General features: G+C 54.5%; 9 protein-coding genes across 9 annotated transcripts; 6 read left to right on the top strand and 3 right to left on the bottom strand.

Moving 5' to 3' along the window:
• Positions 1–164: 164 nt before the first annotated feature.
• On the top strand, positions 165–2,024 carry GCG54_00011085 (uncharacterized protein; the record flags this gene model as incomplete). Its single annotated transcript, XM_045410995.1, has 1 exon — positions 165–2,024. The coding sequence occupies one exon, from the start codon at positions 165–167 to the stop codon at positions 2,022–2,024; it is 1,860 nt and encodes a 619-aa protein (XP_045268053.1).
• A 1,053-nt stretch (positions 2,025–3,077) lies between these two features.
• On the top strand, positions 3,078–4,918 carry GCG54_00011084 (High-affinity gluconate transporter ght3; the record flags this gene model as incomplete). Its single annotated transcript, XM_045410994.1, has 4 exons — positions 3,078–3,285; positions 3,354–4,406; positions 4,482–4,734; positions 4,801–4,918. 4 exons carry the CDS (start codon positions 3,078–3,080, stop codon positions 4,916–4,918), a joined length of 1,632 nt encoding a protein of 543 aa, XP_045268052.1.
• A 1,896-nt stretch (positions 4,919–6,814) lies between these two features.
• GCG54_00011083 (uncharacterized protein) lies at positions 6,815–7,728 on the bottom strand (the record flags this gene model as incomplete). The annotated part of the gene is made up of 2 exons (XM_045410993.1): positions 6,815–7,405; positions 7,636–7,728. 2 exons carry the CDS (start codon positions 7,726–7,728, stop codon positions 6,815–6,817), a joined length of 684 nt encoding a protein of 227 aa, XP_045268051.1.
• Positions 7,729–11,361: 3,633 nt separating this feature from the next.
• On the top strand, positions 11,362–12,405 carry GCG54_00011082 (Endoglucanase-4; the record flags this gene model as incomplete). Its single annotated transcript, XM_045410992.1, has 1 exon — positions 11,362–12,405. The coding sequence occupies one exon, from the start codon at positions 11,362–11,364 to the stop codon at positions 12,403–12,405; it is 1,044 nt and encodes a 347-aa protein (XP_045268050.1).
• Positions 12,406–14,687: 2,282 nt separating this feature from the next.
• On the top strand, positions 14,688–16,487 carry GCG54_00011081 (putative MFS-type transporter; the record flags this gene model as incomplete). The annotated part of the gene is made up of 4 exons (XM_045410991.1): positions 14,688–14,887; positions 14,959–15,798; positions 15,864–16,102; positions 16,168–16,487. 4 exons carry the CDS (start codon positions 14,688–14,690, stop codon positions 16,485–16,487), a joined length of 1,599 nt encoding a protein of 532 aa, XP_045268049.1.
• A 915-nt stretch (positions 16,488–17,402) lies between these two features.
• Positions 17,403–18,140, top strand: GCG54_00011080 (uncharacterized protein; the record flags this gene model as incomplete). Its single annotated transcript, XM_045410990.1, has 1 exon — positions 17,403–18,140. One exon carries the CDS (start codon positions 17,403–17,405, stop codon positions 18,138–18,140), a length of 738 nt encoding a protein of 245 aa, XP_045268048.1.
• Positions 18,141–18,267: 127 nt separating this feature from the next.
• GCG54_00011079 (Aldehyde reductase 2) lies at positions 18,268–19,450 on the bottom strand (the record flags this gene model as incomplete). The annotated part of the gene is made up of 4 exons (XM_045410989.1): positions 18,268–18,569; positions 18,622–18,721; positions 18,779–19,132; positions 19,190–19,450. The coding sequence occupies 4 exons, from the start codon at positions 19,448–19,450 to the stop codon at positions 18,268–18,270; spliced, it is 1,017 nt and encodes a 338-aa protein (XP_045268047.1).
• A 1,504-nt stretch (positions 19,451–20,954) lies between these two features.
• On the top strand, positions 20,955–22,358 carry GCG54_00011078 (uncharacterized protein; the record flags this gene model as incomplete). Its single annotated transcript, XM_045410988.1, has 1 exon — positions 20,955–22,358. The coding sequence occupies one exon, from the start codon at positions 20,955–20,957 to the stop codon at positions 22,356–22,358; it is 1,404 nt and encodes a 467-aa protein (XP_045268046.1).
• Positions 22,359–22,439: 81 nt separating this feature from the next.
• On the bottom strand, positions 22,440–23,748 carry GCG54_00011077 (uncharacterized protein; the record flags this gene model as incomplete). The annotated part of the gene is made up of 4 exons (XM_045410987.1): positions 22,440–22,821; positions 22,885–23,261; positions 23,333–23,452; positions 23,515–23,748. The coding sequence occupies 4 exons, from the start codon at positions 23,746–23,748 to the stop codon at positions 22,440–22,442; spliced, it is 1,113 nt and encodes a 370-aa protein (XP_045268045.1).
• Positions 23,749–24,786: the final 1,038 nt, after the last annotated feature.

The following is a 24,786-nucleotide window of genomic DNA, read 5'->3' as shown; positions in this document are numbered from 1 at the left end:
CGATGTCGATCTTCAAAACCGGATGGAGGACAACCTTCAACAGGCGTAGTATCAGCTTCCTATAAGTATGAGTAGAACAGTTCGTTGGCAGAATCTAGATATTTAGCTCCGACACGCCCAGTCCTCCACAACAAAGCTCGCGGTCGCAGCTATCTCACTCCATCATGTTGTCGACACATCTGGTCGTAGGATTGAGCGCCTGTCTTGCCGCCGCGCAGTCCATCCCCTCGCCTCCTGCGCCCGAAGCTTTTCAAATCTTGGAACTACCTCTTCCACCAGTTGCACCTAGTGCGGATGAAGGTGCCTGCACAACCGACATCAATCCTCATGACACCGGCTGCATTGCCAAGGCAGTGGGCGAATTTCAAGCTGGAGATTTCACTCCCGACGGTTCCCATATCATCGCCAACGTGGAGTTTGTCGGGGCAGCAGCTGGAAGTATTTACACCGGCGAGCAGCTCATCCTCATCAAGGCTGACGGCACAAACTTCACCAACGGCGATCCCTGGAAGTGCATCAGCTGCGGTGTACCCACAGCCAATGCTATTTCTCTGGACGCTCAACGAGACTATCCTCATGTCTTTCGTAGCGGCACCAAGGCTCTCTGGGGTCACAACATCCTAGACTGCGGGGGTGAGCTCCTTCAAAGCAACACTTGCACCCCGAACAACACCCATATTTACCCGATTCACTGGAACACCGCAGCCGACGGGTCAGGCAAGGGCGGGAGCCCACGCGAACTCCGTCTGCATCCGGACGATGTCCACATGGGTTGGAGCTCCTTCACCAACGACGGCGGACAGTTCGCCTACTTTGGCCGCCTCGAGTTCAACGCTGCACCCACTGTCGGCGAACCCCTTGCTCCACGCTACGACCTGGTAGACGTGAACCTCCTCGTCGACCCAACTCGCTTCGAACCTTACACTGTCAATGGAACCGAGCTGACCATTCATGATGACTCCATCAACGTCGGCGAGCTCCGCGGTTTCAGCGGCAATGGTGAAGAGATCACTTACATCGCCAATCCGCGCGAGTCGACAAACATCGACCTTTTCGCGGTGCACCTCGAGACGGGCGCTGTCCGAAGACTAACCAGCCACCCCGAGTACGCCGACCCCATGGCCTTCTCAGCCGACAACGACTGGTTCATCGCGATGGACACCCGCGGCTCTGATCGCCAGATGTGGATGTCGGGTATGCGCGGCGTTCCTCCCCTCATCGACCTCGTCGCCGTGACAGTTGCATCGTCCACGCGCAACAACGGCCCACGCCGCTTCTTCCAGCCCATTCTGATCGACCGCTACGGCGATCGCGGGGATTATTACGGTCAGCAGGTTAACGCTGCAGGTGACGGCAGCAATGGCGCCATCAACGACCCCAACTGGAACGGCAGAGCTGACCCGGCTTTCTCTCTCGACGGCACCAAGATCGTCTACTGGCAGGCCCTCGTCGTTTCCCCCTCTTGTGGCGGGGAGAACCCCCTGCCCTGCCCCGAGTCCACTGCCCAGGGCGGAAGGGAGTACCGCATCATGCTCGCTCACCGCACCGGCCGCGAAGCCACCAAGCCTGCGCCGGTGTACAAGGTCCCCGACGACATTCCCTGGGCCACCCCTTTCCCACCAGGCTCAACTGTTCCGGCGCAGTTCACCGTGCCCCCTGGCAACTACACCCTCCGAGGCAAGGTCTCTGGCGTTGCTGATGTGAGCATCACACCCGACGCGAATAGCGTGAGCGGCTTGGGCAGCGTGGCGGTCAACTACACGAACTTCTCAGACGATGGCGATCACATCTTGAACGGACATGAGGATGTGGCAGTCAAGATTCTGCTGCCAAATTTCTGGACTAACCAGGTGGACTGGGTGTCTGATATTGTCCAGACAGGTGTTGTGAACGCGACCAAGAAGACGGGGCCGGGCGGCTTTCATCTGATCATTGACGCGGAGCTCAACGTCTTCAATGCTAATGGGACTCTTACTACGACTGTTGATGGTGTGGAATACAAGCAACCGGCAAATGGAACATGAAATCGGTTCCTGCGATTCTTCGATTGCGGAGGACTTAGCGAATCCCATATCATAGATAGAATCTCGTAAATACGCATTCATCAATACACTTCAATATCTCAGACAAGTAGAACCTTACTTTGGTGTTCCCTGTTCCAGAATCACGAGAATGGAAATTCCTCTCTTTCTCGACTGCGAAGCTGAACGGGACTACACGAGAGCAGTGCAGTCTTCCTTCTAATCACGAGCAGGCAATCTGCCTCCAGCCTACGTTGCAATTTGCCCTGTAGCATCCCTATCTTTTCTAGCTACTTCCTCGCGTTGCCTCTGACGCCTCGGTCAAAGTCTTACCGAGAAGGGGGTTTCCGTCACGCCGGGTTTCTATGCTCAGCCGCGCAGCTGGTACTCTTTCCCAAACTGATTCTCTTAGGAAAGTCTCATCATTATCCTCTCAAAGCAGTAGCTTGTTAGTTGCACCAGAATCCTTCGGGGTCGACGTTGATGCCGAGAGCCAATGAGAAGCGTCTGTGTACGGGATACGGCGTACACAAGGAGCGTGGATTCCTTCCAATAAGCGTTCTGCTTTGTAAACCCCAACGTACAGACTGCCCCCTTGCCAACAGGTAGAAGCTGAACATGATTAAGGACAGATCCTGCAATGGCGGAGTACCTTCGGCTGGTACACTCCCCCTGATACAATACTAAGGTATGGTCAACAGCCCATGTTTACCCCATGCTTGAGTTGCTTGCGGGGTCCCCGCCCCCAGATCGTCCACGTTCTAGCCTCGGGCTTGGAGAGAATCCGGGGATAGTGGCCACACAGCAGCAAGGCTCGCTCGTCAAAAACCAGCCATCAGACCATTTGGTACCGATAAGCCGGAACAGCTGACCAGAAATAAAGGCTACAATGGCCTGAACGAACGCCTCCTCGGCGCATTTCGGTCGTTTCGCTTCAAGGTAGCCCGACGAATATCGTCCATGATAGACATAAATATCGTCGAAGTCATCTTCCCACAGAATTTGAACGATTTCATAGCGTAGCGTTGTGCTGTCTTTGAACTTCTGTCCTTCAACATGACATCCTCCCGCCCCAACGCGGAAAAACCGACCGATGCTGTGGACTACATCGAGGACCCTACGGACAATGGCTTCAAGAAGGGCGATGCTGCCGTTGACGCCGCCCTACGAGGCCAAACTGTCTCCGGCTACGAATCGCTAACCATCTGGGAGACTGCAAAACTCTTCAAAGTCGCAACCATCTCATGCTTCGCCGCGGCCTTCAGTGCAGCCACCGACGGCTACCAAATCGGGCAAGCCCCCCTCCAATGACTATGTTCAATCTTCATCAAGCTAACATCCTTCCTACAACCAGCATGAACGCTGGCATCGTCGCCAACAAAGGCTTCGTCCGCCAATTCGCCACCCTCACCGATCCCACCGGCAAGCCCTACCTCGACGCCCCGATTCTCTCCGGCTGGAGCTCCATCATGTCCGTCGGCCAGGTCCTCGGCATGACCACGATCCCCTTCATATCTTCCCGCTTCGGCCGCAAAGCCGCCATGTACACCCTCTGGCTCGTTCTCGCGAGCAGCGTCCTCGCCGAGAGCCTCGCGCGCAGCTGGCCCGTCTGGCTCGTCGGCAAGCTGCTCGCGGGGATAGGTGTGGGGTGTCTGCAGTCGACGCTGCCCATCTACATCGCCGAGGTCGCGCCCGTCCGAATCCGTGGTGGGTTGCTGATGTGTTACTCCTTCTGGTGGACCGTAGGCACGTTCTGCGCGCATGTGGCGTTGCAGAGTCTGAACAAGGCGGATGCGTATAACTATCTAAAGCCGATTTACACACAGTGGGCGCAGATCGGGCTCATGCTGCTAATTTTCGTGTTCCTCCCCGAGTCGCCTGCGTGGTGCGTTACGAGCGGTCATGAAGAGCGCGCGAAGAAGTGTCTCGTCTGGTTAAACCGCGGCGTCACGGGTTTCAATCTCGAACAGCAGTACCAAGCCCTGCTTATGACCCTCGAGCATGAACGCGCGGTGGCGGCTGCTCAAAGGAGGGAAAAGTGGCACGCCATCTTCCGGGGCACTGACGGCATTAGAACGCTGGTCTCGCTGTGGACGAACATGTCACAACAGTTCATCGGGTTGACCTTATTCGCGACGTTTGGGACGTACTTTTTCCAGCAGGCCGGGCTGCAGGACCCCTTCCTGATCAAAGCCATCACGTCGTCGATTAACATCGTCACTATTGTCGTCACGATCCTTTCGGCTGATCGGCTGGGGAGACGGTGGATAGGTTGCGGAGGCATCACGGTTTGCTGGGTGTCGTGTGTGGTCATTGGCATCATGGGCGTCGTCCGGGAGACTAACGCAACGACGTATGTCTTTGTGTTGTTCGCCTGCTTCTGGAGTAAGTAATCCCAGTGTTCAATATTAATGTCTGATGCGAGGTTTTCCGACACTGACACCGGACCCCACCTGGCAGACATCGGCATGACGGCCAGCGGCGCGGCCGGGTGGGGCTTCATCGGCGAGATCTCATCCCAGAGACTCCGCCCGTACACGGCCGGCTTCGGCGCCGCCTGCAGCTGCGTCATTGGCATCGTGATGAACGTGCTGGTCCCGTACATGGTCAACGCCAACAAGTGGAACTGGGGCTACAAGACAGGCTGGTTCTACGCCGGGGTCGGGCTACCCTTCACTATCGGCATGTGGCTGCTCATCCCGGACACCGCTGGGTAAGTTCGACCTCATAAGCAACTGCTAAAGTTGAAAAATCAACCTGCTGACGCTGGTGTGTATAGACGTTCTGCCGCTGAGCTGGACGAGTTGTTCGAGCGCAAGATCAAGCCGTGGCGGTTCCACAAGACCCAGACGGCCACGCAGAACCTGGTCAACTTGCAGAAGTCGGAGCAGCATTAGTTGCATGTTTGGTCACAGCCCTCGTAATATACCGAGCTTCTCGGACTTCTGGTCATAATCAAGTTCTCACACGAGCCATTTCTGTCATTTGTTCAAAGTGCTCACTCGCATCGATACGTCGTCTCCTAGACCACACACTGCTCTGGACCTTCGCCCCAGTGGGGGCTCGTTGCCGGCTTCCGGCTGCCGAGATTGCCGCCGGGCAGTGCTCCGCGAGGCCGTGATGCCGATTTTGCCGGCTGCGTTAAGCTTATGGCCTTCTTTCGCCCATCAAGCCCCTATTCGACCGACATTGCGCAATCACTAGAAAGCAACAGTAGGGTGGAATATTGACTTGCAGAAGGCCCGCCAAGGAAAATAACCTCCGTGGACCGTTCTGATCATGCATAACCAGTAGTCTGAAAGCTTCTTACTCTATTGAAGGTTATCGTGTATCGTGGCCGAAGCTTAGCTCAACGTTGTGGTCTGCGATTCTGGAGTGCATCGGGTATGCAGTGCGTGTTGCTATTGTGCTCTTCTCGTGTCCGTCACAGTGGCTGCAGCTAACAAACTTCATGTCAGCAGGCTTGTACTTGAGGAACCAGCGGCGTTGGCTACGAAAACCAAAGTGCCCTGCAACCGCATGTTTCACGACCAATCGGTCCATTCGATGTTTGTCGTGAATTAATGAAGACACGCACCACGACTGAGCAACTCATGCCGCTTACCCACAATGGGTATTCCGACATGAAGTCACCATCACGCCAACGCCTTTGAAATGTTGGACAGGTTATGAGACTGGGTCAAAGAAAATTGTTTCACCACTGGATTCGTCGAAAGACAAAAAACACCCCGAAGGCAACAATCTATCGCCGCAGGACCTGGCGCTTACCGCAGGGGACGCGGGAGAGTTTCCCGTTTCCTCCAGTCACTTATATTGAAACATCACCGCAGCGACCTGAATCCGACAGGCGCCTCTCAATTAATAAAATCGGCTTCCCGCTGCCGTCCTCCGCGGAACATGCACCTTGAGAATCTACTAGCTGTTTTCGTGTAAACTATCCCGAACACGCAATTGCTGCACGTCCTAAGTAATTTTCACCCGCGATCACCAACAAATCGGCGGTGGGGTCAAGGGGCAGATGCGGAGGCCAAGCTTTTGTGTCATGTAGCGGGCAGACGACGTAAACAAGGGGCAGCGCATGCACGCGGGAACAGGAACAGGAACAGGAACACCGCAGAAGTGATCGGGGGAAGCCGACCACACTGCACCACCAACCCGTGCCGATGGCCCGATAGGCCTCGCTTGTCCACCCCGGCCTCCGTCGCAGATAGAGCGGTCAGAAGCCGAGTGTTCCTCCATCCCGGGAAGAAAAAACAGATCGAATGGATCCCGGGATCGAGTCATATCGTGCTGGTGGGGAGGGAAAGGGGGGCCGTGGGGCCGGGTTGCTGGGCCGCATGCATGCAGGAATCCATGGAAGATGGGTGTCCACAGTTCGGATGAGAGGTCTTGACATTCGTAAAACAATTGTAGCTGCGAATTGGCGCGATGATGGCATGACTTTGGTCTGTCGACGGATGCACCTGAGATAGATTGTGTTCAAAATCAGATTTACGGCGACTAAGCCATGAGCCGTAGAAACATGTTGCAGCAGATAGGTATGAACGGGTACATACAGTGAGGCGATAATCTACTACCTTAGCTCGATTCTCCGAGCTACCTAGTAGTTACCAGTGATATGAGAGATAGAGCCTTCATGTACAACACCTCACTATCACTAGTAAACTGAAAAGCAGGTACTGGGTGGTAGTAAACTGCTGCAGCGTGACCTTTTCATACCTAAAAGTCCAAACCAGGTAAAAACACACAGCTAAACTTGAACGGCAAATATTCATACACAGACAAACAATCCCTTACATCCATCCACCCCTCGCTCGCCCGCGCCCGCCACCAGTCGGCACAATGCTCACCCTCCCATACTTATCCACCACCGGCGCCGTGCCCGCCGCGCAGAAGTACCCGCGACTAGAATCATGCTCCCTATCAAACCCCTCCGGGCCCCAGCGCGCCTCCATCTCCTCGCGGGTCTTGTTCTTCGGCTTGCCGTCGCGGATGCGCAGCTTCTCGAAGAACACGTACGCCGCGTAGAAGACGCTGCTCGTGTTGCCGGCCGTGGGGCCCTTTTTGGCCAGGAAGTTGGTCAGCAGGTTGCCCGCGATCTTGTGCTCCGAGTCGGCGCCGTAGGCGGCTTTCACGCAGGCGCGCAGGAAGGCCGCCTTGGTGACGCCCGGCTTGCGCAGGTGCGCGTTGATCTTGGTGCGGACGGTCTGGCAGCTGTCGTAGATGGGGACGGACATGTCGTCGTCGCCGGGGAGGGCGATGCCGGAGAGGTCGGGGAGGGGGTCGTCGTCCTTCTTCTTTGTGGCTGTTGCCTTCTTAGGGGGAGGCGCGTCGGAGGAGGCATCGACTGCATCGGACTTGCGCTTGCGGGACTTGGGAGCTGGCTGTGAGGGGAGTGGTTCACGATGTTAGTCTCTGGTGTGCGATGATGTCACTGGGCGCGTCGCGGGTTCTAGACGCGTCTTATTTTTGGGTGGAAGAGGAAGACGGCTTGCTTAGCCGCTGGGGCGTGCAGACTTGCATAACCGCTGGGTTACATGGCAAATTTTGCAATGATCTGATGGTGATTTGATTGATGCAGGTAAGCTGCAAAGAGATATTCGTGTCTGGGTACCTTTGCGGCATCGGCAGCACTGTTGGGCGCCGTTACGCGATTCGCGTCGGCCTCGGCCAGCGGCGTAGCGGCGGCGGCTTTCTTGGGCGGCATGACGGATGAGATTAATTATGGGACGGGTTCAATTGGATATGTGAGACGGGAAGAGTCTGGTGGTCCGGCTCCGGTGATACGGCAACGAGTTGGTAAGTTGGTTCTGGAAAGGCAACGATGTCTGCGTGTATTCACGAGAAAGGGATCCCCATCATCACGTTACGAACAGGCCGGAAAGCGGTACGAAAATGCGACAGAGGACTAGACCAGACGCGTTGAGGGGTCTCGAATGCGGTAAGTGGCTCCCGACGTGGGAGCCGATTCGACTGACCGCAACGTCATCGGTAAACAAGGCTTCGCCCCTTTGTGTAGTGTACCTGTGTACATACACTTCCCAGCACTCTACAGATCATGTTGTGTGCTCGTTGCTCTTGTAAGCTTCTCTCAAGGATTCTCTGTGGTGGACACGTAGAAAACACCAGAAAAGGCCTGAAAGGGTAAGAAGCTCGGGACAATGTGGGAGACCACGGCTGGGAGCCCTGGTTCCCGCACTATACCTTGAGGGACTGCAAATTTGTTCCATCAGCCAGCTGTGCCTCCCAGTTGCCGTCCTGAGAAAAGCAGGGAAAAAGATGGCGATGCCGTGCAGGCGGAATAGATTGCGAGATAGATTGGCCCAGGAGGTGTTCGCTGCCAAGAGTTGATGAGTTGAGGGTCCCGATGGGTGGAGGAGTCGGTTTCAGGGCGTGCAAAATTTGGGTCAGGGGCTGTTTGCCCGCGCTCTCTGCCTCTCTCAGAGCATTCAGCGCATTGGGGGATTGGGGTGAGAGAGACTATGTGTGGGCATGTCGGTGAGGTGTCCCCCTGCATTTGGCTTCCTTACGGATACCCCTGAACAGTTCTTCCCCTGGCCTTCTCCACAGCGGACATGACGACCCAAAGGAACGGCCACAGGGCAGGCATCATCAGGGAAGGCCAGGGGCCGTCATCCATGGACTCCAGGGATACGACTCCCCTTACCGACGGGCCGATGAATCTTCCATGGCTGAACTCAGGGCAGAAGACAGCGCGGAAAGAAAGTGTTGGTCCGGGCAGGCACAGAGTTGCGGCTGCTGGGCGATCCCCAAAATTTCTGCCCCCAAGCATGGGTCCCGTCAGCTTTACCCCTGAACCAGACTTTGAACAGCCATGATGAAGGCGAACAGTCACCACCACCACTTTCTCTGTCGAGAGCGGCACAAATCACGCACAAATCTCTGCTTACGGTCACCCTTGAACCCCGTGCAGCAAGCTGCAACGATCGAGACCGCTGCCACACAGAGTTGCGGATAGATTACCCTACAGCTCCCCTTCCGAGGCTAAGCAATAGCGCCAGGCCACCGTCCGCATCAGCATCCCGAACCTGGCAGCTCGTACGTACGGACACCTGCGTCTTCATTGCAGCACAGCAAGTGAGGCATCGATGCCACGAGTTCGCCCCCCCTTCGACTCCATCTTCATCCCGCCTACCAAGTAACCAGCGTCTCCATTGAATCTCCTCAACCATGGTCGAACCCATCAGGCCAAGACGGCAGCCGGTATTGCTCAGCTGGGGCTCTGGCAAACAGCTCTCCATCACAGCACCAACGGCTTCCGCATCGAGCCTCTTGGCCAGAATAGATCCGCTGCTTCGAGAACAGACACTTTTGGGGGACGAGATTGAACGAACGCCAAGCGCTGCCATAATCCTTCCAGCCTGGGCAAACAAGGCCCAAAAAAGCCCTAAGGAAATGAAAAAATACAACTCTGTCAGCACATCCTCATCCGGACAGAGGAGCAGTCCCCTCAGTTCATCTGACGAACCACAGACGTGGCGTCTCTCCACCCGGCGTTTGCTTCTTCTGGTTTGCTTCCTTTTATTGGCAATGTACCCGCCCGCCTTTTCGGCCTCGTCACCCAGTCGCGCTCAAAATCCTGTAAATGTTCTCCAGTCAAATCGGTTATCGGCTTCGAACTGGAACCGTCTAGACCAGGCACACACACAGGTGGGTGGCCAACTTGGCAGGACTCGGTGAATCCTCCCAGTCATCCATCAGTCAGGCTGCACTCTGCAGGCATCCAGGCGCGCGCGCTGTCATTGTCTCATCCTCAGTCATCCCGCTGCCAAACCGGGCACCGCCCTGTACGAGTTTTTTTATGGCAGTGCGGCGTATGTTGACATGCAGCAGCAGCACCAAACAGAAGCAAACATGGACTTAGAGGCCGCTGAAGCGCTGAGATGAACCGCCCAAACTGCAGTCATCCTTGGCCGCATTCATCTTCGCAATCCCAGCTCTCGCCATGTCACTTCATTTCTTCTACCTACTCGCAGTCGCCTCCGCTTGCTTGGCCGTTGTTTGTTGTTGTTATTCTTGATCCAAGGATGTCATGCCCTGAGTCCGTCTCTGTCTCTGCCTCTCTCTTACAGTCCGCTTCAACCTGCCGTGCATCGGTCTCCAAGTCCGTCCATCGTCGCCTAGATTATCGAGGGCCTGATCACCATAACCGTTGCAACTATGATTTTCCCTCCGCCTTACCTCCCCCTTTTACGCTGCAACTCCAAGCCACCACCACGCCGTTGCCGTGCGCCGTCGAAGCGAACGACCAGTCCGCCTGCCGCGTAGCATCTCACCATTCTGGGCCGCCTTAAAGCTGGGCCCGGCTAGTATGTAGGTATCTCCTCGGCGTGCCTACACTACCGGGCTGGACTGCGACCTAAACCCTGCACGTCGGGATGCTACCCAGGTCGCCATCACCTTTCATTTACGCTGAAACGGCTTGATTTCGCGATAGCTGCCCAGCATGGCCAGTGTCCCCGCTTGTTTTCCCGCCCTTGGGCCTATGGGCATCTTTCCAGCCGCGATGGCCTCGTCTCGGCCGCAGCTACGATCCTAGATCCCGGCCCCATTCATCCCAACCCCACCACCTCCTCCTCCTTGTCGTTCTGGAAATGCAGGGGTTCCCGTGGGCTCCTGGCTTTCAACGACGAACCCCGCTTCGAGACATTCTTTCCACCAACCCACTGCATCACCACCACCGCGCCTCACAGCACACCAAGGAGAGAAGAAAACTGTGCCTGTCATTCTGCCCACCGCCTTGCGCCGCTGGACCACCTGGATTTGCGCAGGGGCTCCTTGGAAGCCATGGCACTCCCCTGGGAGGGGAGCCAACCTCCGTGATCATTGATGGACGGAGATGGGGCCGCGGTGGTGCCCTGCCAGCATGTATGTCGACATGGGATGAGCGATGCCGCCGTCTCCTGATGGTCCCGCTCGAAATTGTCCTGCAGCCACGCTTACGCAGGCGGCCGGTCCCACGGACGACGACGACGACGACCTACGAACGGGTAGGGTAGGCAGGCAGACGCTAGGTATTGGCGCCGGTGGACTGTGGTTTCTGTGGTTCCCTCTTCCTCATCTCGAGATATAAGTCTCCCGTCTCGTCGCCCTCATCCATCTCTTCCCTCTTCTCCTCCTCACCCATCAGGCTCATCCGCTGCTTTCCATTCCCACACTCTTTCCCTGCTTTTACAGCACCTTTCTTTCATTTTTGAAAATCATTCACTCACTTCATTGACTGAAGTTCATTATCCGACTTGAAGTCTTTCCACTCGCTCACTCCACATCAACCATCCCAACTTTTGGAAACCCCAGCCAACCAAACACAACCACCAAGATGCCTTCCTTCAAGACCTCCGCCGTTGTCTCCGCCCTCGCCGGCGCCGCCTCCGTCCTCGGCCACGGCCACGTCAACTACTTCACCGTCAACGGCAAGGAGTTCCAGGGCTACGACGTCACCTCCTACCCCTACATGGCCAGCCCCCCCGAGGTCTACGGATGGTCCGCGACCAACACCGACAACGGCTTCGTCGATCCCTCCTCCTACGCCTCCGGCGACATCATCTGCCACAAGGGCGCCAAGAACGCCGCCCTGACCGCCACCGCCGCCGCCGGCGACACCGTCAAGTTCTTCTGGAACACCTGGCCCGAGTCCCACAAGGGCCCCGTCATCGACTACCTCGCCCCCTGCGGTGACGACTGCGCGACCGTCGACAAGGCCGGCCTCGAGTTCTTCAAGATCGGCCAGAAGGGCCTCGAGGACGCCGCCGCCGCCAACAACGGCGAGTGGGCCACCGACGAGCTCATCGCCAACAACAACACCTGGACCATCAAGATCCCTGACGCCGTCAAGCCCGGCAAGTACGTCTGGCGCCACGAGATCATCGCCCTGCACTCCGCCGGCCAGGAGAACGGTGCCCAGAACTACCCCCAGTGCTTCAACATCGAGATCACCGGCTCCGGCTCTGAGGCCCCCGCCGGCACCCTCGGCACTGCCCTCTACAAGGCCTCCGACGCTGGCATCCTCATCTCCATCTACAACTCCCTGAAGTCCTACGTCATCCCCGGCCCTGAGCTCGACTCCAAGTTCGGCAGCACCGACGGCTCTTCCTCCGGTGGCTCTACCGGCGCTGCTTCTTCCGCTGCCCCTGCCGCCACCACCACCGCTGCTGCCGCCTCTTCCTCCGCCCCGGCTGCCGTCGTTACCTCTGCCCCCGCCGCTGCCACCACCTCCGCCGCCGCTGAGGCCGTTTCCACCTCTGCCCCGGCTGCTACCTCTGCCGCCGCTGCCCAGCCCACCGGCAAGCCTTCCTGCGCTGAGAAGCGCCGCCGCCGCCTTGCGCGCCGCATGGCTCGCCAGCACAACGTTGTCCGCAACTAAATCTGTTCTCCTTTGAGACGGATTTGGGCACGATGATATGAGACAAACAATGCTTTGTTGGCTTTTTTCAAATGTACATATAGACAACACTTGTTGGGAAGCTTTTTTGGACAACAATGTGGAATTGTGGAAAAACACGGCTTCAAGCCGTCCTTCTCTCTCGCTGCGGCGGTGCCGGGTGAGATGTATCTAGATGAATGGGAAGGGGCGGGCTGAATAGATTGGTCGTCCTGACATTACTTCAACCTTCTTGATCTTTGCGATGATGTGATGCTGCAAATGTGACATGAATCGGGAGTTTGCGTGATCATCCCGTCGTGCTGATCTTCAGTTTGCGTGATCATCCTGTCGTGCTGATCTTCAAGTTGCTCCACAACACTGGTTGGTATCATATCACTACCGAAACATGAGCGTAAACTCCCCTTAGTAAGATAGAATAATTGGTGGGAGAACAGTACTTAGGTAGGCTGAATATTCGCCAGCACCTTCGGATTATCCTTCGCTTGGCAGCCATCAAGCCGTAACGCCCTTATTTCCCATCCCGTTTTGATCCGTGCACGAGGGGAAAGAGTTGACAGAATCCCGCAGCAAACAAAGAAAGCCGTTGCTAGCACCGGCAGCATTCCGCCGTCCGAACCCCATGACTCGGGTCGTTTCTCCGTCCGGCTTTGCCGACCGCCGGGAGTCATGAGTTGCCCCATGCACTTAATGGCTTCCGCCGCTATATGATTCAACGCAGCTCAGGAGGGAGCTTGACTTTTGCAATTGAGTTGGCATGGATTTATATGATGACGTTTGGCGGGATTCCTCTGCGCACCGACATGAGCCACATAGCTTCACCAGCCACACCAGCCACAGCATCAGAGTGCCACACATCGGTAGGATGCTCTTGTGGCTGGGGTTCGGTATCGTATCAAAACCTCCTGCACTCATCATTGGCTCTCCCACGCGATCCTCGCTTATCGCCCGGCATGAAAGAGGTTGCATGTCTTTTAGACATTGGTATTGATCAAGTCTTTGACCGCGGGAGACCAATCGCGGGGGGGGCGGCAGATCTTGGATGAGTTCTCTGGATGCTGGGATTGATGCAAGCGAGGTGTGGCACGGCATTTGGTGCCTGGATAGAAGACAAGATCTTCTCTGTGTCACCCTTCGAGGTTGTCATCGAACCGAACCGCTCTCGTGGATCTGGGGATATGCAAAATCTGCAGACGTCGATGAAGTCTGTGAAACATGATTCTTTCAAATCTAAGCTGAGAAACGGTAGTAAACGTTGTTCAAGCCTCAAAAATGGCGCGCGACCGTGCTACGAGGGTGATCATCCCATCCGAAACCTTCGCCCAAGCCATGCGTGGAGATTGAACAATGACCAAACAACACGCCATGATAAGCCATCAAACGCCTTCTTCCTAAATGTGTAGATTTGACGATTAAGCATACGTGCTAGATCATCTCATCCTGTGTCTATTTTTGCTGTAACTATCAGTCCTAAGTGTTGGTCTCATGCAAGCAAAAGCTGAGGGCATTTCCAGAATCTCATCCAAGCCCCGCAAATCTGCAGGACGTGTAGCAGCCTTTCTGCTTCGAGGCAACCAAATGCATCTGCAACATGCTTCCCGGGGGTGCAGCGGCATCTTATCAGACTCTGCACGTCTTGGTCGTCATCACTCTTCTTTCCAACGGTAGCCCCAGCTTTTGAAGGCAGCAGATAAGACTATGATGGGCTGCTGTACTGCAGATGCGACGGTCCTTATCTCTTGGCGGGTCCCCCCTTGTCTCCCCCGGGAACAACAACATCCCTTCCCCTCCCGGGTTGCCTTATCTATGGCAGGTCTGCGACCACTCAAGAGGCACAATTGCCATCACCCAGAGCCATTTTTGTCCAGTAGGATGTTAGGACGGGCTTGTTGAAAGGGATTTACGAACAAGCGTCTGGGGCAGTCATTGGGCGGCTCGCAATGCAGAAAAAGCTTGTCTGTTTTTGCGCATGTCTCCCTTTCGCGTGGGAGGACGGGATGAGCTGGGGTGAGGGTGTCGGAGGTAGTCCTTGTTGGCTTACCATGCAGTGAGGATCATCCAGATAAGAAAGTTGTACGTGAATTAATATATGTCTGTCGCTGTCCCGGTTATTTGGATTCAAGTTTCGCGTGTTTTGGTGTGGTGACTTTGTGTGATTTCGAGATACCCCCTTTTCTCGCAACTTGGATTCTTTTGCTCTTCACGTCGCTCACTTATATCTTCGCATTGTTTGAGTCCGACTTTCAAGGTAAAACCACCTCGAGATGGCGGACTCCATCACCGAAAAGGAGAAGACGATCCCTCCGCCGTCCGGGGAGCACGGAATCGGCAAAGCGACGCAGGAGGTCACAATCACAAAGGACGGCTTCAGCGTCCACCCTCAGCCAGTCCAAGATGACCCTCTAGATCCATTGAACTGGTCCGCCTTCCAGAAGAATAGCATTCTTGCCATTGTGATGGCTCTGTAAGCTTCAATTCTCTCGTGTGGAACATGGGCCTATTCGCAACATAGCTAACCCGAAGCCAACCACACAGCTACTTCATGTTCACCTACATCACAACAACAACAGTACCCTCCTTCCCCGAGCTGCAGGAGCAATACTCCCTCACCCTCGAGATGGTCAACTGGACCGTAGCCATACCCGCCCTTGGCCTCGCTATCGGGCCCCTCATCTGGTCCTCGCCAGCCGACATCATCGGCCGCCGCCCCATCTTCATCCTCGGTACTGTCGTCGCCTTCGCGTCCACCATCGGCGCCGCGAAAGCCAGCACTTACGGCGGGTACATGGCGGCGCGCCTCTTCCAAGGCCTCGGCGTCAGCCCCGCCGCGACCGTCGGCCTCGCCATCATCAACGACATGTTCTTCGAGCACGAGCGCGGGCAGAAGGTCGGCCTGTGGGTGCTCGCCATCGACCTCGGCCTCCTCGCCGGACCTTTAATTGGTGGCTTCGTCGACCTCGTTGACCATTACTGGATCCAGTGGCTCACGGCCATCTTCTTCGCCGTGATCCTCGCCGCGGAGCTAGCGTTCCTGCCCGAGACGCTCTACCCGCGCGACTACATGCTCTCCAAGACAAAGGGACTCGTGCCGGCGACGGACGTGGTGGATGAGAAAGCTTTGGAAACCGGCACGCCAGGCGCTGAAGCGGTCGAGATCCAGAGGACGAAGAAGCTCGCGTTCATCAACGTCAAGCCCGTGCCGGCGATGAAGCACCCCAAGCCGTGGGACTCGATCATCCGCTTCGGCAAGCTGTTCAAGTTCCCTGTCGTGCCCATCTCGACGGGCGTGTACTGCTTCGGGTGGTATTGGTGGGTGTTATCCGTCATTACGATGATTCCCGTGGCGTACGTGGACTATTCTCCGCAGACTCAGGGGTAAGTTGTTTTCTGTTGCAGGTCCTTGTCACTCAATCGCACATATCTAACACACCATTACGCAGCCTCTTCTTTATCGGCCTCATCGTCGGAACCCTAATCTCCGAGATCTTCTTCTCCGGCAAGCTCAGCGACTGGCTTGTCATCAAGCTCGCGAAGCGCAACGACGGCATCAAGACGGCCGAGATGCGTCTCTGGCTCGCTTACCCCGCCGCGCTCCTCACGGCCGTCGGCCTCATCATCTGGGGTGTTAGCATCGACAAGGGATATCATTGGATAGTCGGCCAGGTCGCCTTTGCTCTGTGTAAGTCACCGCCTTCCCCTCAACGGTTGCGTGTGCATGTTGCTAACGAATCTCCGTTTTTACAGTCGGCGCAGGAATCCAAATGGGCAACACTGCCATCTGCTCATACGTCGTCGACGCATACCCGCTGCAGAGCATGGCGGTCATCACCTTCTACGCCGTCCTGCTGAACTTCAGCGCGTTCGTTGATCCCTTTTTCATTGCGCCGTGGGTCGATGGCGTGGGATACTCTTGGACGTTTGCGGGACACGGTATCATCACGATATTCTTCTGCATCCCCGCGCTGGCGGCGCTGCATTGGTTCGGCGGATCTATCAGGCAACGATGTGGCGAGCCGGATTGGGTAAACCCGGAATATGACCATGATATTGTGCGGGAGGTTTGAAGAGAGAAATGAAAAGATGATCAAACATAGGAAGGCAAGATGCTAAATGTAACCAAGAGCGGTATTTAAATAACAACATGGACGATTATTACCTTGTGATCAAAATAATTGAGTTGTCGCGTCTCAGGGAAAGAAAATGCCCGACGAGCTTAAATGGCCCGCGAGTCAACCCCGCGCGTCGTTTCAAGGTTTCGGCCAAAGCATGGTGACCTTCAATACCTGGGCTCTTACAATTTGACCAGAAGAAACATTTAAAACCTGAAGGCAGACACACACGAAAGAGCGATTTCCTTGAAAAGCCATTAAAGATGGCCTCGACAGTTTTCCATGTTCGTGAGCATGTCATCTCATGCCCGAGGCTCCCGAAAGCCAACGAGGTCGGACCTGCATTCGTCCGATTAGCAGTCAAGCAATACTCGCCGCGAACGGTCTCATCAGCTCATCGGGTGGCTGTCACGATTGTTGCTGCACATGCAAATGGATTTCCAAAGGTGAACACATCATACGTACGACCCCTCGGCTCAAATGCTCGATTCTAAATGCACCAGGAACTCTATGAGCCTATGTGGTGTCATTTGGAACATCAACTAAGCGCTCGAAGAATTGGTATCCACTCGATTTGGATGGCAGATTCCGCTTTTCAGGGCAAGAGTCTCTCACTAAATGAAGCCTGGCAATTTTCGGATCGTGGGTTGCTCCCCGTCATCATCAAAGGCACCATCCATTAATATGGCTGCATAAAGTGTCGTGGCAAGATCATTCTGAAGACCTCCTTCAGCTGATGACGCACTTCCGGAACCAGATGAAGCAGCCCATCATTGGGGTGGGCCACAGTATGGGAGGCTGTCATATGTAAGTTATCGAGCGCAGGCTCCTACAAAATTGACTGGAGGCTAACGATTTGACAGAGCTACAATGTCCGTCATCAGTCGCCGTATATTCTCGTCAATGATACTGTTGGATCCTGCAATTAGCCCACCAGAGGTGGGTCTCGAGGGGCTCGGCTTTGAGTATATGACCCTTAGACGAAGAACTCATTGGCCGAACCGAGAGGCGGCTGAGAAGTCTGTCAAAAAGATGTTCAGCACCTGGAACCCCAAAGTCATCGACCTATTCATGAAATTCGCCATCAAGAACGACGATAACACCGCGCCCAAGAGACCAAGAAGTACGCAGTCAGTCTCGCTGGTCACGGAACAGTATCACGAGCTCGTCAACTACCTCAAACCTACCTTCATCCACGGCGATAACATAAAAGAGCCAGAACCTGTCTATCAGACCGGCCTTGTCGACATGTTCCATATGCTGGGCCACATTACCTGCAGCACCTTCTTCCTTTGCGGCGGCAGAGACACGCCAAGCGATAATGATATCAGGGATTACTGGCAGACCCGAACCTGCGCTCTGCAGTACGCGAAACAGCCCGGAGAGAGTAGGCGCGTTGACGTCAAGGTTCTACCTGCATTGGGTCATTTCCTCGTCATGGAAGACCCTAAGGCTTGCGCTCAACTGATGGCTGATTGGATAATTGTTGAGTCCAGTAAATGGCTGCAGTTGGAAAAAGCGAATGGAGAAGGTGTTCAAGGCCTGAGTGTTAATGAGAAGAAGGTTTTGGCTCATACCTGGATGGAGTCTCTGCGGGCTAAGCTCTGAAGCAGTTTAGGCATAGAGAACAACCCGAACTCATCCATGCTCAATTTATAGATCTTTAACTGTAAATAAACTGCGATCAATTGGCTAATGTGCAATTTCATGTGCAAACAGATAGCTAATACTACTCTCAGAAATTGCGAATCCCTGCCTCAACACTCTCCTTTAATGGCGTCCAGCCCTTCTGCCCAAAGTACGTCTGCAATAGCTTCTCGGCTTCAGCCAGCGGCAGCACCTGCGTCAGGTCCCGTCCATCGTTCGCATCCTTATCAGGAATCAGCTTGTTGTCTGGCCTGAGCTCACGCAAGACGTCAATGAACTCAGACACGTTGACCGGGCGAGCGGCGGCAAAGATTCTCTTGGACTTGACCGACTCGGCGAGCAAAGCGACGATGTGAAGACGCGCAACATCACCGACGTCAACGTAGGGCTCTGGCTATCGTCAGTGCACAGGCTCAAAAAGCAGCGTCAAGGCATCACTCACGAGGCATGAAAGCTTTCAGTACGGCGTGGTTGCCTGTTAGCACGTCGGCAGCCATTTTCATGGTTGAGCCGGACATTTGGGGATGCATGATTTCTCCAGTCTATGAACGTCAGCGACCAAACCATCCGGGAGTTTTAGAATGAGGCAAATAACTGACGGTGAAGTTCGGAAGAATAGTGTTGAATACGTAGCCTGGCTTGTGCTCCTCAACCCACTTCCAGGCAGCTTTCTCACCCTCCGCCTTAGAGGCCGCGTAGACCATAAAAGGCATACGGTGGGCAGGAGTGTTGGGATCCCAGGCTGCCTTGATCGCACGCTCATTGTAGGTGTTCTCATCAACAACGACGCCAGTCTCATTCGCCTCGGGAGTAGAAGCTGCAAAGGCAGACGAGGTGAGAACGACCCGCTTGATGCTATCATGCTTGGCTGCAGCTGAAAGTGCATTCTCTGTGGCCTTCACAACGAAGGGAATGACCTTCTGAGCGTCGTTGCTCAAGGACAGATCCGAAGCCTAAGTTCCATGTAAGTAGATGAAGGGCTCCGTCATAACTTCTGGTGATATTCTTACCACAAGCACGACACCGGCAGTGCCAGTCATGGCATGGCCAAGCGCTTCCTCGTCCTCGAGATGCGGCACGACGACCTGCTCAAAGACACCCTCGCCATACTTACCGAACAGCTCCTTCAGCCACGGCTTTTCAGCGCGGACTGTGCCGCGAACATGGTAGCCTAGTTTCAGTAGGTTATCGATAACCTGCGCTCCGATGTATCCGTTCGCTCCGGTGACGAGGATGAGCGAGCCCTTGGGCAGTGCTGTGAGATCTGACATAGCGATGGATTGATGTGGGGCTGGGTGTTATGAAATGCGATGAGTGGTGGAAGGGGTTTCCGATAGGACTGGAGGTAATGCGTGAGAATATATGGACTTTTGTACTGGTGTCGGCGTTTACTTTGAGCAATTCGTAAACGGCGAAGCCGAATCCTTGGCTTGAATCTCACTGCATATGAGAGGTTTCTTCTAGTGGATATGCCAACCCCATCGATTACTAAAGATTCCAGATTTTCCAGCACGGGTGGGTTTCAGTACACGCCGCGACCCCTCTTCTTGGGGCTTTGGCGTGTGGTGTTGCTGCCACGGTAGTCTCCTCTGTGATAACCTGGACAGGGTTCCATATATGACGTATTCGTGACGTCCACAAATTCTCATGTTGCGAACTTGTCTATAACAGTTGAGAAAGATTGAAGATTACAAAACAGAGCTCGGTCTGCCTCACAATCATATTTTATTCCGAGGGATAGGAAGCTGAACTTTGAGCGGGAGAATTCTAGCTTTGGTTGTGTTCCAAGCTTCATGTCCGAGACATTCCCGGAAGTCCCGGTCATTGGGGTGGAGACAAGGCGGCTACCTTCGGTGCAAGTCAGGCGATGACTTCTCGCGAGACGCGAGACGCGAGAAAGAGGCATCATATCTTTTAGTTGTAATATTACGGCGTAAGTACAGACTAAAATCCAAAATGCTCCGCGTCTAGACGCAATACTCGTGGATAATATGGCTGTTTCTGGTGCACGGACAGTTCCCCTGTTCACGATACCCATCGTTAAGGCAGTGGAGACGATGGTGGGATATTCTCACAGGTCGTGTTGGCAGCAAATTATGTGGTTGTGGAAGATATTCTAATCGTGATGTAGAAGTATTCAAGTAAGTCTTGTGTATATATGTTACCGAGAGCATCTGAAAAGAAAGTCTGAGAGAATTCCGGGAACGACTTATAAGTGGGGCTGTATTTACTGTTGAATTTATGGGAAGGCTTTTGACGAAGCCACTATGTTCCCTTTTGGTAAGTTCGCCTGACAACTACGAAGCATATGGTGAATGGAAGGGAAGAACAGTGGACAAGATGGTGAGTATTTAGACAATTGATGCATCTTGCTATAGGATGAATTTTGATAAGGGCAACTCAAGGTACTTATGAAGCAAGCAGGACAAATTAACGAAGATACGCTGATAGTTCAGCGTGCGAAAAGGATAAAACATGACAAGACAAGAGTGATAATTCAAGGCACAATAGCATCGCAATGGCTTCAACATTCTAAGCCCGCCTACTGCAATGCCCAAACAGGAAGGTGAACTGACGCACTGATCCTCCAGGGGCTTTGAATCCCTCGCTGCCGACACCGCACCGGGCGGGTACCCGACATCCGGGCTTATCGGCGGCCTACGCGTATCGATTCCCCTCACCGATCAACTCGCTCTCAAACATCAACCCGACAACGCGTGACCTGGACTGCCGGTTTGGTGACCGCGAATGAGACCGAACAATCCAATTGACTCAATGACACTCCGCAAAGCCCCCGTCATGATCGGGCCTGCACCCGGCGTTTCCACCCGGCGACCGGAAGCGGAAACCGCGATTCCGGAGAAGCTTATCAAACCGTGGAAGCTTCCCCGGCAAAACACCTACCTCTTCTTGAATGCCAACGTTGTCGACACCGCGCAAGGGACTATCATAGGAAATACGACCGTTAAGATATCAGATGGATTTGTCGAGAGTGTTAGTATCGGAGATGCGGATTACGCTAAATGGCACGGCGCAATTGTGGTCGATTTGAAGGGAAAGTATCTTTCCCCTGGGCTGATTGACTGCCATGTGCACGTCAGCTCTGTCCCCGGGGAGGCTGGTCTCAACGGGGGCTTCAACATGGATGACACGGTCTCTCACCTTCGACAATCCTTCGTCGTCGGCCGCATTCTCAGTAAGGGCTTCACAACGGTCCGCGATACGGGTGGCGCGACTCTTGCGTTGAAGGAAGCTATTCAGGATGGTGTGTTTCCCGGCCCGCGGCTCTTCATCGCAAATCAAGCTCTCTCGCAGACGGGAGGTCATGGCGATCGTCGAGGAGCCCATGATCATTCACAGTTATGCTGCGGGAGCACTGCTGGTCTGTCCAGCGTGGTTGACGGAGTACCGGAATGCATCAGAGCGACAAGAGAGCAACTCCGAACTGGCGCAGACTTTATCAAAATCATGGTTGGTGGGGGCGTGGCCTCTCCTACAGATAGGATCGAGAACACCCAATTCACTGCGGACGAGATCAAGGCTATCAGCGAAGTAGCCAGGAGTTATGGAACTTGGGTGACGGCCCATGCTTATACACCCCACGCAATTCGCCATGCGGTCGAGAACGGCGTTACCGGCATCGAACACGGCAACTTTATCGACAAGGAGACGGCAGAGTTCATGGCTGAGAACAAGGTCTGGCTGACCCCCACCCTGGTCACGTATGACGCCATGGCATCCCACAAGTATGCCGGCTTCCTGCCTCCCGAGAACCAGCGCAAGAACCAGGAAGTACTCGAGAAAGGCTTGCAGTCTCTGCGCATTGCTGCCGAAGCTGGGGTCACCATCTGCCACGGATCGGATCTTCTCGGCCCCTTGCAGGCTGAACAAAGCAGGGAGTTTGGAATCCGACAGCAAGCACTTAGCGACAAACAAGTGCTACAATCTGCAACTGTCAATTCAGCTAGGATGCTCAGGCAGGAGAACTTCCTAGGCCAAGTTAAGGAAGGCTTTGCTGCGGACCTTTTGATCCTGAACGAGAACCCATTAGATGATGTATCAATCTTGGATGAGCCCGAGAAGAATGTCTTGGCTGTTATCAAAGATGGAAGAGTCTACACTAGCAGGTGGAGCAAGTTGCCAGAGGACGTCACTGAGCCAGTTGTTTTGATTGAATAGTTATCATTACATTTCATCATATTGCTTTTGTCATCAATCGTACATCAGCGGAGGCTGTGAACTCCCTGAAACTCATCTAGATCAATAACGATCTTGGATGCTGCTGCTCATGCTTGTGTGCGCCTTGCTGGGCATTGAGGGCATGGAGTCTCGTTGCCCGTACTGTTGGAGTTGGTATGACGATGAGTTCTCAGCATCAGCCACAAGTGCGAAACCGTCCCTGCCCGAAACACGTCTTGAAGTGCGATCCGAACCGCCTGCCGTGGTGTAGTACTGTGCGGTCCCCTTTGGTGAATATTGCGACCGGCCGAGCAACGGTCTTAGAAACGGTATGCAAGCCAGAGTGATACCGACGCCGGGCTCAAGAGCGCTGAAGATGAGCGCATTGGGGATGCCGAAAGTCACGTCGGTGTACTTTAGGTGTGCAAGGTAATACAGACGAAGAGCTGATACAATACACGTGCTGTGAAGGTGAGATTTGGTCAGTTCACGAGCACGGGAGGGTTCTATCAATGACAAGACTCACAAAACTCCTAGCGAGAAAGTCGCAATGAGAGCAACCTTTCGGTACGTCTCCAGTTTGAGTCGCCATAAGTAAGATACCGGCATGATCAGGACAATGATATCTGTCATCAAGTTCACTACCCCCAGAGTTCCATCTGCCGCAGGCTGGTTGCCGCAGTTTCTGTTCTTGAGGTCGAGAAGCCAATTATCGGACAAAGGTCGGCAGATGAAGAAGGCCACCAATACAGCCACGGCGGTCCAGATGACGGTGAATCCTGCCATGATCCTCGCGGCTAAGATCATGCGCCGTGTGGAGAAGAGTTTGGTGTAGAGAAGGAGGATGGCAATCTTGCACAGACTGAGGCTGACAGCCCAAAGGACTTGCTGAACAACAAGAAGCTGGATAAGAAAAGCAAAGACGTTAGTCAAGGGATCTTCACAAGGACGCGCTCTGAGTTTGTGCGACATACTTGGAGAAACTTGATGATAGGACCCCGTCCATATTTGGGGATGATCTCTCGGAAGAGGTACCCAACTCCGCCCTGAGTGACACTGAATATCGAGACAAGTTGCAGCGCGTGCGAAAAGACCTGTCATAACAAACCCCAAGTCAGCCCCAGGAAAGCTCCATCAAGCACCCAGAAACACGTACACATGCTACGGTAATGCAGTAATCGCTCGCATCCAAAGCCCTGTGTGCCATGCGCCTCGCCATCAATCGCAAGATCAGCGCCATCGTCGGAATGATGATGAAAACAATGGACACCGCAACGACACTGATCTGGCTCTGTCTTTCCAGCGGAATCGTCGCGGTCCCGTCCCCAATCGTCGCGTTGGTCGAGACCGATGCCAACGGCACCGCTGTCGTTATCGTTGCCGTCGCCATATTGTCGAGTCCGCGGCTTCGATGGAAAAACGTTCACGGATCAGGGCCCTGATGTAGATGTCGCGGGAAGACGGTGGAACAGCTCTTTTCAAAAGCCCATGGGAAAATCAGGCAACGCGGTCCCATTTTCAATGCCGCAGAGGTTCCAACGGGCCATGGGACGACAATGTTTGCTTATTCGCGGTTTCCCAGGGCAAATGCTCGCCTAAAGAGGTCTCTGACGGGTGCAGCTCGTGGGCAGTGCGTCCTGTATGTTTGTTGCTTTTTCCATTGCGAGCTTGCACTGCTTATCGACTCAGCGTGCAGGCGACGTGCATGCTCGACAGGGGGACTGCGGGCTACGCGATTGTTCCAGAAAGGGAATAGGGAAGATGTTTGCGCCGCAGCAGCCGACCGGCGCCCAGCCTGGACTCGGAGGCTAGGGTGTGACGGCTGGACTACGTCGTGCTTTAGTCGGATGGGAAGTGTGAGCGGATGCAAGGAACGCAGTGTGATATGTCAATCAGTTAGAAATCAGATCCGCATCGTCATTTGGTGGTTGCATTGGTGAAGTTCGGTTCGCGGGACTCTCATCACGATGCCATCGCGAATGTTCTGATCGGATGAACATGGGATTTGCCGCAAGGATTCTCATCTTGGCCTACCTGAAGATGCTACCATGTCACCTTCAGTTGACCCTGTCCTGTCTGTTTTCAAGGTTCCCCAGAATCAAAGGGATTCGCAGCCATTGTCCTTGTTGTCGAGAGGAGTCAACTGGCATGAGAAATGGGTCTCCGGGCAAAATTGTGGCGAAATGCCATGGGTAAGCTGCAGGGGAGCCAAACATGCACAAGGATTGCTATCAGAGGGGAAACCCTTTCTTATTCTTCCCTTACCATTCGAAATTGCTTTTTCCACACATGTTTCCCGTTCGATGTTCGTGCCTGGTGTTCCAGACCAATCACCACAGCTGATTATCTCACCTCGCTTGCATTTAGCATGTCTAGGGCCATGTTGTCATCAATATCTGGACGACTGGCGACTTGTCTAACCCCTCAC

Source organism: Colletotrichum gloeosporioides, assembly GCF_011800055.1.
Source record: "Colletotrichum gloeosporioides strain Lc1 chromosome Unknown consensus_17, whole genome shotgun sequence".
Taxonomy (NCBI): Eukaryota; Fungi; Ascomycota; class Sordariomycetes; order Glomerellales; family Glomerellaceae; genus Colletotrichum; species Colletotrichum gloeosporioides.
Note: the sequence above shows the minus strand (reverse complement) of the source record. Positions and strands in the feature narration are given on the sequence as shown.